The sequence below is a fragment of the Trachypithecus francoisi genome, unplaced genomic scaffold, assembly GCF_009764315.1.
Source record: "Trachypithecus francoisi isolate TF-2019V2 unplaced genomic scaffold, Tfra_2.0 Contig01474, whole genome shotgun sequence".
NCBI classification, from domain to species: domain Eukaryota; kingdom Metazoa; phylum Chordata; class Mammalia; order Primates; family Cercopithecidae; genus Trachypithecus; species Trachypithecus francoisi.
In genome coordinates this window covers 3,389,694-3,406,167 of record NW_022681435.1, presented here as the reverse complement: position 1 = coordinate 3,406,167, position 16,474 = coordinate 3,389,694, and the positions used below count along the sequence as shown (strand labels likewise).

The window sequence follows — 16,474 nt, the reverse complement described above, 5'->3', positions numbered from 1 at the left end:
ACTTTGGCCTCCCAAAGTGCTGGGATTACAGGCATGAGCCACCCTGCCTGGCCAGAAGGTATATATTATTGGTTTGTCTCATTATTGGAGATGTTAACTTTGATCACTGGGTTAAGGTGGTGTCTACAAGCCTTCTCCACTATGACTGAATTTTTAACCAATAAAAATATATAGGTTTAACTGTCTATTACACTCTCCTTAGGCACACTTACTGAATGCTTTCTGTGTCCCTCACACAGATCTAGACTGATTATCATGCTTGCCATCTACCTTGACTTAAAATCTAGTTAGCAGTGAGGGATGTATTACAATTATTGCATTAATCAGAAAAACAAAAAAATAAAAAGGTCGCAAGGAGGGGTGTTGTGGTCCAAGTATTAAAGGCAGTAAGTGTTGCGAGTTCATAGTTAAGAAACTTCCTGTTGGTTGGATGGAGAAAAATTCTATGAAAGAAAGTAACTAGCACATGGCATAGCATATGGTAGGGAGTCAGTAAATATTTGTTGGAAGAATAACTAAGGTTATGAAAAACAGACCTGACTGTGAAGGAATCTTTTTATATTTATTTCACTATTATATTCAATGTAGATAATGACTTACCAGTTTTGTTGAAGGCAACACTTTTTTAGAGGAACTGATGGTTTTAAGCTAATAGTGAATTATGAGATAGTAACACTTCAAATTAACTTTGTAAATGTAGTTTTATATTAAGAAATCAAACTTAGCTGGGTGCTGTAGGTCACATCTGTAATCCCAGCACTTTGGGAGGCTGAGGCAGGAGGATTACTTGAGCCCAAGAGTTCAAGACCAGCCTGGATAACATAGTGAGGCCTCCATATCTATAAAAATAAAAATTAGCCAGGCATGGTGGCATGCACCTGTAGTCCCAGCTACTCGGGAGGCTGAGATGGGAGGATTGCAAAGCTGGGAGGTCAAGGCTACAGTGAGCCAATATTGCACTGCTGCACTCCTGCCTGGGCGACAGAGCAAGACCCTGTCTCAAAAAATATATATTAAAACAATCAAACTTTGTTGTGTTTATTTCCTTCTTTTACTGCCAGTAAGAACCCCAGAAGGCAATATCAAGCTTTACTGTAAAGGTGCTGACACTGTTATTTATGAACGGTTACATCGAAAGAATCCTACTAAGCAAGAAACACAGGATGCCCTGGATGTAAGTTCCACTTTTATTCTTTCTGCAAGGGATTCTGATCTTACTCTCTGATGCTATCTGTTAAGTTTGCATGAAAGCTGTATGTTAACTACTGACCCTCCCTTTGCTTTGGAATAGTTGGGGTGGTAAGAGCAGCAAAGTAGAAATACAGCCATCTGGGTTCCAGTTCTGCCCCTGCCACTGACTTCCTGGGATATCACCGTGGTGCCTTCTCCCAGCATGTGGGTCTTCAAGGTCTATAGGACCGAGGCAGGAGAATGACTTAGCTCTCTTCCAGTGACCTTGAGCAAGCTACACAACCATATTAGGTTGTAGTCTTACTATGTGTGTGGCCCTCAAGAACTCCACTAATTTCAAGGTGTAGTGTGAAGGAAGGAAAGCATTCATATGTGGCAGGATGACAGAGCAATGTGTTGGATCATTGACTTTTGATAGCTTTGTTGGTAAAATCACTTTGGTCTTAATTACTTCCAAGTCCTTAGGAAGCTGTCTGTATGTTTAGTCCCATGATGTTGCCACTACTCAGAATATCTCTGGATCTTCCACTGTTGTTTGGTACAACAATGGCAGGGAGGCGTGGAGGAGATCAGGCAGACCTGCTGTCCCTGCCTCTTTACTAGCTTGTGTCTTTGGAAAAAATGGTAGATATATCATATGAATCACTAATTCCCCCTGTGAAAGAGGGAAGGGATAATCCCTATCTTGGAAGACCACTGCGAGAGAAAGCATCTTCCATAGTGGCTAGTACCTAGGAGGTACTTAATAAAGGTTGGGGATTTTTCCCCTTTGCTTTAAGGGTCGATTGAGTTTTAGAACCACCCAAACATCCTTCAGAGAAGAGCCTGATTAATATATTGTCTCCTAGATGGAGTCACATTTTAAGATTATATACTGATGCTGATGCACTTAAAAGTGATGGGATCTTATGAGGATATGAACAATGACAATCTAATCATATAAATGCAGAACCTTCCAAAGAATCTTGAAAGCAAATACTCAACCAGTTGAACCACTTCTGCCATCTTGGCTAGACAAGATGTGACTATAGGCCAGGTGTGGTGTCTCACGCCTGTAATCCCAGCACTTTGGGAGGCCAAGGTGGGTGTATCAACTGAGGGTAGGAGTTCAAGACCATCCTGACCAAACATGGTGAAACCCCGTCTCCACTAAAAATACAAAAAATTAGCCGGGTGTGGTGCTGGGCACCTGTAATCCCAGCTACTTGGGAGGCTGAGGCAGGAGAATCACTTGAACCTGGGAGGCAGAGGGTACAGTGAGCCGAGATCATACCATTGCACTCCAGCCTGGGTGACAAGAGCAAAACTTGGTCTCAAATAAAAAAAAATTTAGTTTAATTAAAAAAAAAAAGATGTGACTATAAAGTAATGAGATATTTACTGGTTCTTGTTGAAACTGCTTAAAATGTTTAAATCGGGTTGGGCACAGTAGCTTGCGCCTGCAATCCCAGCACTTTGGGAGGGTGAGGCGGGCAGATCACAAGGTCAACAAATCGAGACCATCCTGGCCAACATGGTGAAACCCCATCTCTACTAAAAATACAAAAATTAGCTGGGCGCAAGTCCCAGCTACTCAGGAGGCTGAGGCAGGAGAATGGCGTGAATCCGGGAGGCGGAGGTTGTAGTGAGCCGAGATTGCACCACTGCACTCAAGCCTGGGCAACAGAGCGAGACTCCATCTCAAAAAAAAAAGAAAAGAAAAGAAAAGAAAAGAAAAAGAAAAAAAAAGAAAATGTTTAAATCATTCACCACTGAAAAATTGCCAGATACTCTTTACCATTAGAAGGTTTGACCTCAGCTTTAATAATGGCTTCTGTATTTTAGAATTGGTTTGAGGGAATCATGCTTGGTGGAGAGTTCATAGGTGATTGGACTCGTATCACAGTTTGTTGGAACAAGTTATAAAGTTGTCAGGTTCGTGCTTACGTCATTACACCCCAAGGCAGCTCCCTTGGTCTGATATTTTCCTAGTCATTAAGAGAAAAAGAGAAAATCTTTAAGAGAAAAATCATTAAGAGAAAAAGAGAAAGGTAATAGAAGACTTAGAAGAAAGGTAAACTTTTCCCTTTGGAAACTAGAAGTACAGTCCTGGACCCTACAGAAGTTTAGAAAAGCAAAGTCTATTATAAAGTGATGTTTAGGCTGGGCGCGGTGGCTCATGCCTATAATCCCAGCATGCTGGAAGGCTGAGTTGGGCAAATCACATAAGCTCATGAGTTCAAGACTAGCATAATGAAACCCCGTCTTTACAAAAAAAGTACAAAAGTTAGCCAGGCGTTGTGGTGCACACCTGTAGTCCCAGCTACTTGGGAGGCCGAGGTGAGACGATGACTTCAGCCTGGAAGACAGAGGTTGCAGTGAGCCAGGACTGCATCACTGCATCCCAGCCTGGATGATAAAGCCAAACCTGTCTCAAAAAAAAAAAAAAAAAACTGACATTTAATCCCCTCTCTAAAATGTATTTGTACAGAATCTGTCATCTTTAATGGTCTCTTTTTAAATTCTGTTAGTATATTACTTCAAAGTAAAATTTCATACTTGATCCTGAATTACATAAAATTAACTATTCTTTGCATTGGTGGATTTATTTTTTTTAAATAAAACAGATCTTTGCAAATGAAACTCTTAGAACCCTATGCCTTTGCTACAAGGAAATTGAAGAAAAAGAATTTGCAGAATGGAATAAAAAGTTTATGGCTGCCAGTGTGGCCTCCACCAACCGGGACGAAGCTCTGGATAAAGTATATGAGGAGATTGAAAAAGACTTAATTGTGAGTTTTAGCCTTAATAACTTTTTCTTTGGTATTCTAAGCAGAATTGAAATTTTTTTAAGTTTTATTGAATATTTGATCTCATGCTTAAGAGATAATTGCAACTTCAACATTTGACACTGGCACAATGGAAGAAGGTAATTTCTTTTGTTCACCAAAATAGGAGCAGTACAGAAGTTGCCATTATGAGAAACTAAAAGACAAAATACATTAGGAGAGATTCTAATTCAATTCCATAATTTGTATATCACTTATTAAAGTTTATTATAATTTTTAAACAATAACGAACCTGCATCTAATACTTATTACATTGGGGGAATTACTGAAACAATTCATATTCTGCAAAATCTTGAAATAAGGAAAATATATTGTTTCTAAAAGTTTTCCAAATTTAAGACATAGTTTTCATAGAGTTTAGATCAGTGGAAAATATTCAACAAATAGCTAGTGTTGCAACTGGTTAATGTCAGTGTAAAGCCACAAATACACAAGGAAAGTGTATTGTTAACATCCTTGATTTTGTACTTGCATTTTTATCTTGGCAAATTAAATAGTTCATCCTTTAGGGAAAATGTTTTCAGCTGTGTTGGTTTGCAGTAATTGAGAAACATGGTAGCCTTCCCTGTCAACACTGGCCATTGGCACCAGGAGAGCAGCAACCAGGATGCATAATTTGCCCTTCTTTTCACAGGTTGGCAACCTGTAATGACAGAGAACTTTTGGTTTATTTGCTAATTCCACCCCCCCCCCCTTTTTTTTTAAATATACATTCTAGCTCCTGGGAGCTACAGCTATTGAAGACAAGCTACAGGATGGAGTTCCAGAAACCATTTCAAAACTTGCAAAAGCTGACATTAAGATCTGGGTGCTTACTGGAGACAAAAAGGGTAATTCATTGTGCAGGGAAGCATATCTGTTAATTCACAAATATTTATAGCTGCCGTTTCCTTTGCCCAAGATGACCTCCTCAGACTTTTCATCCTGTACAAACACTGTTTCTTTGGACGGAAGATGCTTTTTCTGAGAAACCCTCCTCTGTTTTTCCAGCACACCCTTCTGCATCCTTTCCTGATCCCCCTCAGTAGCAGTTTCTTCCTTATAATTTAGCTCCTGGCCATGTCTTGATGATTATAATTGGTCTTATCTCTCCTAAGGAAAGAACGATTTTAATTTTTTTTTTTTTTTTTTTGAGACGGAGTCTCGCTCTGTCCCCCTGGCTGGAGTGCAGTAGGGCGATCTTGGCTCACTGCAAGCTCCACCTCCCGGGTTCATGCCATTCTCCTGCCTCAGCCTCCCAAGTAGCTGGGACTACAGGCGCCCGCCACCGTGCCCGGCTCATTTTTTGTATTTTTAGTAGAGACGGGATTTCACCGTGGTCTCAATCTCCTGACCTCGTGATCCGCCCGCCTTGGCCTCCCAAAGTGCTGGGATTACAGGCGTGAACCACCGCCCCCGGCCCAATTTTAATTTTTTAACTTTAGAACTCAACAAGCACTTGTTTGGTATTGACACTTTACTTTGCAAGCCTTCCACAAGAAATCTAATAACGTCTCTTGCTCTGAAATCGTCAATGGGTTACACGCTCTGCAAAGTTACGGGAAGCACAGCCCTGACCTTAAATAAATGCCAAATTGGGTGGTAATTTAAAAGGAAAATAAAAATCTTCACGTAAGGGTTGGTGGAAATTATTATGCTTCCCTCTTCCCCCCTCCCCCTGCCAATAACAGAGTAATTAAACCATGAACTGAAAGTGTTTAGTAATTTAGTGAACATTGCTTTATTAAATAACCAGTTTATATGTTTGATAATATAGCACATTTTATTTATTGAAAACATTTCAAATTAGACTTTGACTTTCACTTGTTTTCTTATAGAGAACAGCATTTTTTTTCTGCAAGTGATTCCTGTAGATTGCTATAGAAAAACAGCATATTTGTGTGAATCTGGTTATGTTCATGAACTAAAAAATATCATTACTAGGTAAAAGCAATTATTCAGTTTAACAGTAAGAATGAGCCTGGCAAACATGATGAAATCCTGTCTCTAGAAAAAATACAAAAGTATTTTCTATTGGTAGCTTGGTAGCTAATTGTGTAGTCCCAGCTACTTGGGGGCTGGGAGCGGTGCTGAGATGGGAAGATCACTTGAGCCCTGGAGGTTGAGGCTGCAGTGAGCAGATATCATGTCACTGCACTCCAGCCTAGGCAATGGGAGTGAGATGCTGTCTCAAAAACACAAAACAAAAACAGCAGGAATGACATTGACTTAATTTTATTCTATTGTAGAAACTGCTGAAAATATAGGATTTGCTTGTGAACTTCTGACTGAAGACACCACCATCTGCTATGGGGAAGATATTAAGTGAGTAAAAGCCTGCAGTATGAAATTACATAAGAGCTCATCTTTTCAAATGCAAGGTTGTCTGTAGAAGATAGCAGATATGGAGAAATAGGGGCTACGATATGCCACTTGGGGCAGTTTCCTTATGTTTAAATGAAGCAAGACAAAAACAGGCAGTTCCAAGTAATCAAGGTTCAGCCTAAATTTGAGCAGATTTTACTTTTAGGGAAACTTGGGGCCCTTCAGAGGCCATTTTTCTCTATTCCTTCTAAGCTCAGGCCAGGCACAGTGGCTCATGCCTGTAATCCCAGCCCTTTGGGAGGCTGAGGTAGGGGGATCACCTGAGGTCAGGAGTTCTAGACCAGCCTGGCCAACATGGTGAAACCCCATCTCTACTAAAACTACAAAAATTAGCTGGGTGTGGTGGCTGCCAACTGTAGTCTCAGCTACTCAGGAGGCTGAGGCAGGAGGATCACTTGAACGCAGGCGGCAGAGGTTGCAGTGTGCCAAGATCACGCCACTGCACTCCAGCCTGAGTGACAAGAGCGAAACTCTCTCATTAAAAAAAGTCTTCTCTGTTCACCTACTGGAAAAGGAAGTGAACCTGTCATATCCTAGCAAATTAATATGAATTATAGTCCTGTTTTGCTTTTTCTAGGAACTTTTACTTTTGAAAGGGAAATAGAAGAAAGGAAAAAAAAGCTTTTGCCCGGAAGGAAATGTGTAGGTGGGTTACATCATGTAGGTCCTCTGTAATCTAGCCTAGGTGGGGCAGGCCTGATAATTCAAATGTCAGCATATGCTGAAACATTTGTGAGCTTTAAATCAGAGTCGCAGCAGACCTGGAAATGTATGATGAAAAAGCCATGTCTTGTTCTGAAGCTATAATATGCTGCACACAGTTACTGGGTTTACTGATGGCCTGACAGTTCCTCAAGCTTTTTCCCTACAACACCTCTCTCAGGCCAGCATGAGGTCAGATTAAGCTGTTAACATACACACTTGCGAGGTGTGATAAAGTGATGAGGGAATTGATGGTCAATATTCGTCTTATTTCTAATGACGGTGATAAAGCATTTTCTAGTTGTTCTAGTATATTAGGTGTTCCGTTAAATTAAACAAAATCAGTAGCCTTATGATCTAATTTGGTTCCATTTAGAACTGATTTAGTTTGTGTGCCTGAATAGAGGCACATTGACCATGCCCCTTAGTGTTTTTAGGTTTTAAAAAGGTAGCAACAGGCTGGGCACAGTGGCTCATGCCTGTAATCCCAGCACATTGGGAGGCTGATGCAGGTGGATCATGAGGTCAGGAGTTTGAGGGCCTGACCAATATGATGAAACCCCGTCTCTACTAAAAATACAAAAATTAACCGGGCGTGGTGGCGGGTGCCTGTCATCCCAGCTACTCGGGAGACTGAGGCAGGAGAATCGCTTGAACCTGGGAGACACAGGTTGCAGTGAGCCAAGATCGTGCCACTGCATTCCAGCCCTCCTGGGTGACAAAGCGAGACTCCATCTCAAAAAAAAAAAAAAAAAAAAAGATAACAACAGACAAATAAATGCTTAATGAGTTTACTTTACTAGTTCTGGGTTTCAAGTAATTCGGTTAATTACTATATGGAATGATTCTCAGTGGGGAGTGAGTCTGCCTTCCAGGGACCCTTTTTGACACTGTCCAGAGACACTTGTTTGTTTCAACTGCAGAGGAGAAGTGCTCCTGGCTTCTAGTGGGTAGAGAGGCCAGGGATGCTGCTGAACATCCTCCAATGCAAGGGATGGCCACATAAAATAAAGGATTATTAGGCCCAAGACATCAAGAGTGCCAAGGCTGAGAAACCTTCTTTGGAAGGAGAAGAACAATGGCTTTTTGTGTGTAATAGTAAGAGTCCTGAGCCAGGAGTTACAAGATAACTGAGTCCTCATTCCAGTCTTCCTATCAACTCGCAGCAGGCAAATCACATCACCTTCCTCTGGCTTGATTTCCTTATTTGTAACATGAAGAGATTGGACAAGATATTTAAGGTCCCTTCCACTCCAAAATTTCATGACTCATTTTTCTATCACATGAAAGTGTTATATGTGGCCTTGTCACATATATCATTTTAACACAAACATTCAATTTGTTGATATAAAGCACTGAGAATTTCTCAAACACAGATATAATTTTGTTTGTATGAAAATAAGTTTCTTCCTAACAAACAATAGCCAGTATTCTAATTCAGATCAAGATTGCCTTTCCTTTTTTTTTTTAATTAAAAAGACTCTCTCTGTCACCCAGCCTGGGGTGCAGTGGTGCAATCTTGTCTCTTTGCAACCTCCACCTCCTGGGTTCAAGGGATCCTCATGCCTCAGCCTCCCAAGTAGCTGGGATTACAGGCACCACCGCCATGCCTGACTAATTTTTGGATTTTTAGTAGAGACAGAGTTTCACTATGTTGGCCAGCCTGGCTTGGAACTCCTGACCTCAGATGATTGCCCGCCTCAGCCTTCCAAAGTGCTGGGATTATAGGCGTAAGCCACAGTGCCTGGCCTAAGATTGCCTTTCTTCTGTTGCTGTGTACACATTTTCAACTGTATCTTCCTTTAGCTGTCTTTGAAAAATGGTGAATTACCAAGAACATGGTACCCCCACATGGTGGACGAATCGAGACGTAGTAAAATTACATGTCACTCAGTTAAAAAAAAAAAAAAAAAGGCTGGCTGGACATGGTGGCTCATGCCTATAATCCCAGCACTGTGGGGGGCTGAGGCGGGCGGATTGTGAGGTCAAGAGATTGAGACCATCCTGGCCAATATGGTGAAACCCTGTCTCTACTAAAAATACAAAAATTAGCTGGGTGTGGTGGCACACACCTGTAGTCCCAGCTACTTGGGAGGCTGAGGCAGGAGAATTGCTTGAACCCAGGAAGCGGATGTTGCAGTGAGCTGAGATCACACCACTGCACTCCAGCCTGGTGACAGAGTAAGACTCTGTCTAAAAAAAAAAAAAAAAAAAAAAAAGGGGGCAAAGCACTTTGAGTAGACATTTTTCTAAAGAGGACATACGAATGGCTGATAAACATGTGAAAGGATGCTCATCATCACTAATCATTAGGGGAAGATAAATCAAAACCAAAGCAAGACAATACCTCACACCCTTTAGGATGGATACTATCAAAAACAAAACACAATAGAAAATAACAAGCATTGTTGAAGGAACCTTTGTGCGTTGTTGATGAAATATATAAAATGGTGCAGCCACTATGCAAAACAGTATGGTGATGCTTCAGAAACTTTTAAAAAGAATTACCATATGATTCAACAATCCCACTTCTGGGTATATCCACAAAATAATTGAAAGCAGGATCTCAAAGAGATACATGCACACCCATGTTCATAGCAACACTGTTCACAGTAGCCAAGAGGTGGACACAACCCAGGTGCCCATCATTGTGTGAATGAATCAACAGAATGTGGTGCCTCCACATAATGGAATATATTCAGCTTTAAAAAGGAAGGAAATTAGGCCGGGCGCGGTGGCTCAAGCCTGTAATCCCAGCACTTTGGGAGGCCGAGACGGGTGGATCACAAGGTCAGGAGATCGAGACCATCCTGGCTAACACGGTGAAACCCCATGTCTACTAAAAATACAAAAAACTAGCCGGGCGAGGTGGCGGGCGCCTGTAGTCCCAGCTACTCCGGAGGCTGAGGCAGGAGAATGGCGTGAACCCGGGAGGCGGAGCTTGCAGTGAGCTGAGATCTGGCCACTGCACTCCAGCCCAGGCGACAGAGCAAGACTCCATCTCAAAAAAAAAAAAAAAAAAGGAAGGAAATTATGACATGTTATATAGATGAACCTTGAATTATGACATGTTATATAGATGAACCTTGAAGACATTATGCTAAGTGAAATAAACCAGTCACAAAAACACAAATACTGTTTGATTTCACATATGTGAGGTATCTAGAGTGCTCAAACTCATTCAAACAGAAAGTAAACTGGAAGTTACCAGGGACTGGAGGGTGAGTGAGATGAGGTGTTATCGTGTAATAGGTATAGAGTTTCAGTTTTGCAAGATGAGAAAGTTCTAGAGATTGGTTGGATAACAATGTGACTATAGTTAACATTACTAAGCTATACACTTAAAAATGGTCAAAGCCCGGGATATGGCGAAACCCTATTGCTACAAAAAATACAAAAATTAGCCAGGCATGATAGTGTGTGCCTATAGTACCACCAATTCAGGAGGCTGAGGCAGGAGAATCACTTGAGCCTGGGAGGTCAAGGCTGCAGTGACCCATGATCATGCCACTGCCCTCCAGCCTGGGTGACAGAGTGAGACCCTTTCTCAAAAAAATTATAATGAAAATAAAATAAACAAAAATAGTTAAGATGGTAAACTTTGTTTTTTTGTCACTTTTTTTTAAGTCAAAATTATCTCAGAGTCAAGGACCTATTTATGGTCTTACATTTTAAACACTTAAATTTGCTTTCCCCTAGTTCTCTTCTTCATGCAAGGATGGAAAACCAGAGGAACAGAGGTGGAGTCTACGCAAAGTTTGCACCTTCTGTGCAGGAACCTTTTTTTCCACCCGGTGGAAACCGTGCGTTAATCATCACTGGTTCTTGGTTGGTACGTATCATTAGTGTATCTGTGCCTTTAACTCAGAAGAAAGAAGTTCTTTTGGGACCACTTTTAGATGCTTTCGCATGTTAACTGCCAACCTAAAAGTCTCTTAGCCTATACATGAAAGTGCGATTTTTCCAAGTTTAAGACTTAATAGTATATGATATATGAAAGGATGTATACCAAAGAGGTAAAAGTGGTTATCTTGGTTTATTAATTAATGGGTATTTTTCATTTTTTTCTTTATAGATTGTTGGATTTTCTAAATTTTTGTTGCATATACATTTTATAAGCTGGATGTGGTAGCATGCGCCTGTAGTCCCAGCTACTCTGGAGGCTGAAATAGGAGGGTAGTTTGAGCTTAGGTGTTCGAGGCTGCAGCATGCAATGATCACACTTGTGAATGAATAGCCACTGCACTTCAACCCAGGCTACACAGCAAGACACCATCTCCATTAAAAATATATATATATAGCCAAGCACGGTGGCTCACACCTGTACTCCTAGCACTTTGGGAGGCCAAGGTGGGTAGATCACAAGGTGAGGAGATGGAGACCATCCTGGCCAACATGGTGAAGCCCTGTCTCTACTAAAATACAAAAAAAAAAATTAGCCAGGCATGGTGGCGCACACCTATAGTCCCAGCTACTCAGAAGGCTGAGGCAGGGAAATCGCTTGAACCTGGGAGGTGGAGGTTACAGTGAGCCAAGATTGTGCCACTGCATTTCAGCCTGGCAACAGAGACTCCGTCTCAAAAAAATACATATATATATGTGTGTGTGTATATATATGTATACACATACATATACATGTTTTGATTATAAAATCAAATTTGTTTGTCAAATATAATCAGTGATATAACCCAAAAATTATCCTTCACATAATTTAAATCTTGGGAATGGTACTCCTGGGGTAAAACTAAAATGAATGTAACCTTTTCCCTCTCTGATCTCACAGAATGAAATTCTTCTCGAGAAAAAGACCAAGAGAAGTAAGATTCTGAAGCTGAAGTTCCCAAGAACAGAAGAAGAAAGACGGATGCGGACCCAAAGTAAAAGGAGGCTAGAAGCTAAGAAAGAGCAGCGGCAGAAAAACTTTGTGGACCTGGCCTGCGAGTGCAGTGCAGTCATCTGCTGCCGTGTCACCCCCAAGCAGAAGGCCATGGTGGTGGACCTGGTGAAGAGGTACAAGAAAGCCATCACGCTGGCCATCGGAGATGGGGCCAATGATGTGAACATGATCAAAAGTGAGTCATGCACCAACGGCCAGTGGGGCCCAACGTGCTAGAGAGGAAAAATGGCTGGAATGTGTAGGGGGTGGTTTTTTTTTTTTTAGATTTTACAGCTTAGGTTTTCATAGAACAGATGTTTCATAAAGCAACTTAACCATGACAACACCTGTGACCCTACCCCCAGAAAGCCCATAGCCCATCAGGAGGAAAGAGTATCGCTGATAGGGCTCCTGAAAGACGCTAAGAGGAAGATAAGGTCTATGGGGGGGAATTTATCCTTATATTTTTCTTCTTTTACATAGATGTGGTGTATTTTTTCCCCTCTTACTGGTTCTCTTCCCATATTTCGGGTTTATTAAAAGCCCTGATATTGGCTGGGCACAGTGGCTTACGCCTATAATCCCAGCACTTTGGGAGGCCAAGGTGGGCGTATCACAAGGTCAGGAGTTCAAGACCAGCCTGACACGATGGTGAAACCCCGTCTCTACTAAAAATATAAAAATTAGCCAGGTGTGATGGTGCACACTTGTAATCCCAGCTACTCGGGAGGCTGAGACAGGAGAATCACTTCAACCCAGGAGGCGAAGGTTACAGTGAGCTGAGATCGCGCCACTGCACTCCAGCCTGGGCGACAGAGTGAGACTCCATTTCAAAAAAACAAAACAAAACAAAACAAAACCCTGATATTTAATAAGTTTTGTAAGACATAAATTGTTGAGCTCTGGTGCTTGCTTTGACAATGTCATTCCCTTTCACCTAAGCATTTCTTTCTGGGACTTTCTTCCTACCTTTGGTAAATCTGTGGGAACTCCATCATTGGGTCACCTGGAGTGAGTTTAGAGTTTTAGCATTGAAGAAAAGCTTCCATGTTCTCTCACCATCCTCCTGACCTCCCTAGAAGGCTGCCTTTTGCTGGATGCTAGAAGTTAAGTCCACACAAGTGAAAGATTGAGTCCTGCCTTGCAGAAATACAGTTGTGCTGGTATTAAAGCCTGCAGAACCACACCGGCAGCCCTCATCTCTATGTCTGAATCCTGTTCCTTTTTCCTCCCTCTGTTACTGTAAGGGAGTATCTTGTAATAAAAATACTCAAACTAATGACCTGGATATTCATCCTCATCCTATTGCCAAAATCTGGTGTCACCTCGGGCTTATGCTCAGGTTTCAGTTTTCTCATCGGAAAAGAAAATAATCCCCAATGTCACCTCCAGCTCTGTCATGTTATCACTAAGCTGAAGTATTACCTGATGGTACATAGGTAATTGCATGTTCCTGTGGTGCTGAAATGCATTATATATAACTAGACTTTTCAGTCTATTTTGTGGCTCATGAGTCTGTCTCTTTCTTTTCTTAGTCTCCTCCTCCTCCTCGATGTATACTAAGAATATTCCAACTTTATCTTCCTCAACAGGAGTCAGCTATATGACGTATGTCATCTTGCCTTCTTTATCAGTGCGTATGTCTGTCGTCACTAGCAGTTTAATTCATCCACACGGTTTTTTTGTTTTGTTTTGTTTTGTTTTTGTTTTTGTTTTTGCATGTGCTTGCCCTACCATGCAAATGGTATTGCTTGCTTGGAATTAGATCTATCTCTTTCCTCCATAGCCAGCCAGCTCTAGTTTATTTTCCATTACGTACCTTTAACATAACTAGCTGTGCCAAAAGGACAAGTCAAACATGCTTTTTATTCAGTTATAAAGTAGTCTTCTAGATAATGGATTTGCTTTGGAGATTTATCAACTGATTATGTGACTTAGGCTTGAAACATTTTGTTCCTCTGAGTTCAGCAATGAGAGGGATTGCACAAAGTCAAAGTAGATAATCTTAGAGGGGCTTTTCTTAAGTTGTTTTAAAATTTTTATGAAGCACTGTTATATGCCAGGTGCATTTAGAAAAAAAAGAAAAAGAAAAAAGGAAAAAGGTCTCCCTCTGTGACCCAGGCTGGAGTACAGTGGCACAACCTTGGCTCACTGCAACCTCTACCTCCTGGCCTCAAGCAATCCTCCCACCTCAGTCTCCCAAGTAGCTGGGACTACAGGCATGAGCCACTATGCCTAGCTAATTTTTGTGTTTTTTGTAGAGTTGGGAATTTGCCATGTTGCTCAGGCTGGTCTCAAACTCCTGGGCTCAATCAATCTGCCTGCCTCAGCCTCCCAAAATGCTGGGATTACAGGCATGAGCCACTGCACCTGGTCCCAGGTACTTTTATATGTGACTTATAGAGCATCCCTTTGGGATAAAAATATAGGAAACTTTGGGGGTCTCCTTAGAAGTTATACAAGTAGTATTAGTGCCTTTATGTACTTTGTAAAAGCTGTCATTTCTTCCAACTGCATCAAGAACAATATACAGAAAGATTAGCCAAGTATGGTGGCACACACAGGTAGTCCCAGCTACTTGGGAGGCTGAGACAGGAGGATCACTTGAGCCTGGGAGGTTGAGACTACAGTGAGCCATGTTTGCTCCACTGCACTCCAGCCTGGGTGACACAGCAAGACCCTTTCCGCAACAACAACAAAAAAGCACACACACACACACACACACACACACACACACACACACACAGAAATTGTTGGTCATAAAGTAGTCGAGTGAAATTCAAGTGTCAAAAAATAATCTGAGCATTTGCTAATATTCATGTTTAGCAGTGTAGTCTGGAAGAAGTGAAGGAATCATGACCCACCATGTTTTTGCCCCTAGCAAGGATCCAAGGACTATCACAGACTGCCTTCTCCCTCTATCCTACCGGAAGATATCTCATACCAGCTGGGTGGATGTTGTCTCTTCTTGGTCCTAGACCCTGAGAATATACATGAAGCAGGAGAAAGATAAAGGCAAGGTTGGGCACGGTGGCTTATGCCTGTAATCCCAGCACTTTGGGAGGCCAAGGCAGGCAGATCACTTTAGGTCGGGAGTTCGAGACCAGCCTGGCCAACATGACGAAACCCCGTCTCCACTAAAAATACAAAAATTAGCCGGGCATGGTGGCGGGCACCTGTAATCCCAGCTACTCGAGAGTCTGAGGCAGGAGAATCACTGGAACCTGGGAGGCAGAGGTTGCACTGAGCCAAGATCGTGCCACTGTACTCCAGCCTGGGCAACAGAGCAAGACTCCATCTCACAAAAAAAAACAAAAAACAAACAAACAAGCAAAAAACACACACAAAAAACGGCAAGAGGGATTATTGCTGCAGTGAGGAAATAATCCTTTTGTTAAGGAATGATAAAGGAGTGCCTACCAGTGAGTTACCTAACACTGCATTTGAGATTTCAGGAAATTCTAAGTGCCTATACTTAAATTTTACAAAAAACACCAATGTCACCTTGTAGTGTATCTGTTCAGTGCTTTTGGTTGCCCTGGGAACTATGACAGTGTTCATTTCACATCTGTCCTTCGTCTCCTCAGTGGGAAAGTTGAGAACTGGGGCAGGACCAGGGCCTGGGACAGGGGTTCCTCTTCCTCAGCCACATCAGCCAAGAGAATCTCCGCATTTTCCTCGGTGGCTTGTTCAGGAAAGAAAAGGCCATGGTTTGGCAGGAAAGAGCAGTTTGGCAACCATGCTGGTCATAGGAAATATTTGTGTGTTTTCAAAGAGATCATAAATATTATATGAGATGCAATTTGTTCTGTTTTTTTAGAACTGCAAAGTGTTACTGAAAACGTAGGTTTGGAAACGTCATCACAGTTGTGTTTTGAATTGCTAGACCTTGTGTTCTATAACTAGGGCAGGATTTTTGAAGCTTCTTTTTAGTTAGAAATGCCGCAGCTTTGCAGCCACTTTTCAGGGTCTGAGTAACGATAGGTTGTGTTCTCCAACCTATCTTTTCTAAATGATCTTGTCTATCTTCACATTCATTACTTTTAAGACCCAGACAAAACTAATCATTCTCTAACTTGAAAGTGTGATTTATTACTATTGGAAGGATTTTATACATTCTGGAAACCTTCCCCCTGTAAAGAAAAAAAAAAAGTCTTAAGGTCCTGGAGGGCCATGAATAAGACTTTGAAAGTTTAGTAGTTTCTTAGTTAAAACCCTTTTGATTACAAGTATTGGAGAACAACCAAAGCTAGCTTAAGAAAAAAGTAAATTTGAGGGGTGGGAGGCGAGGGGAGGGAACCTAGAGGACGGGTCAGTAGGTACAGCAAGCCACCATGGCACACGCATACCCAAGTAACAAACCTGCATGTTCTGCACAGGTATCCTGGAACTTAAAAGAAAAAAAAGAAAAAAGTAAATTTATTTTAAAAGATACAAAGACACCTCCTGTTGCCCAAGAAGCAGCCAGGCCTCAGGAAGATACTGGAACAACGACATAGATTTGCACCAGGAA

At 41.7% G+C, this 16,474-nt stretch overlaps 1 protein-coding gene across 5 annotated transcripts in view; it reads left to right on the top strand.

Annotated features, from left to right (window-relative positions):
* Window positions 1-16,474, top strand: part of ATP8B1 (ATPase phospholipid transporting 8B1) — a 149,103-nt gene that overhangs the window by 120,354 nt on the left and 12,275 nt on the right. For all 5 annotated transcript variants that reach the window (XM_033238594.1, XM_033238578.1, XM_033238599.1 and 2 more), the window contains 6 exons: window positions 1,062-1,174; window positions 3,798-3,962; window positions 4,738-4,849; window positions 6,248-6,323; window positions 10,785-10,917; window positions 11,869-12,157. In XM_033238594.1, the coding sequence (XP_033094485.1) occupies window positions 1,062-1,174; window positions 3,798-3,962; window positions 4,738-4,849; window positions 6,248-6,323; window positions 10,785-10,917; window positions 11,869-12,157 (888 nt within the window). The remainder of the gene's footprint in view (window positions 1-1,061; window positions 1,175-3,797; window positions 3,963-4,737; window positions 4,850-6,247; window positions 6,324-10,784; window positions 10,918-11,868; window positions 12,158-16,474) is intronic.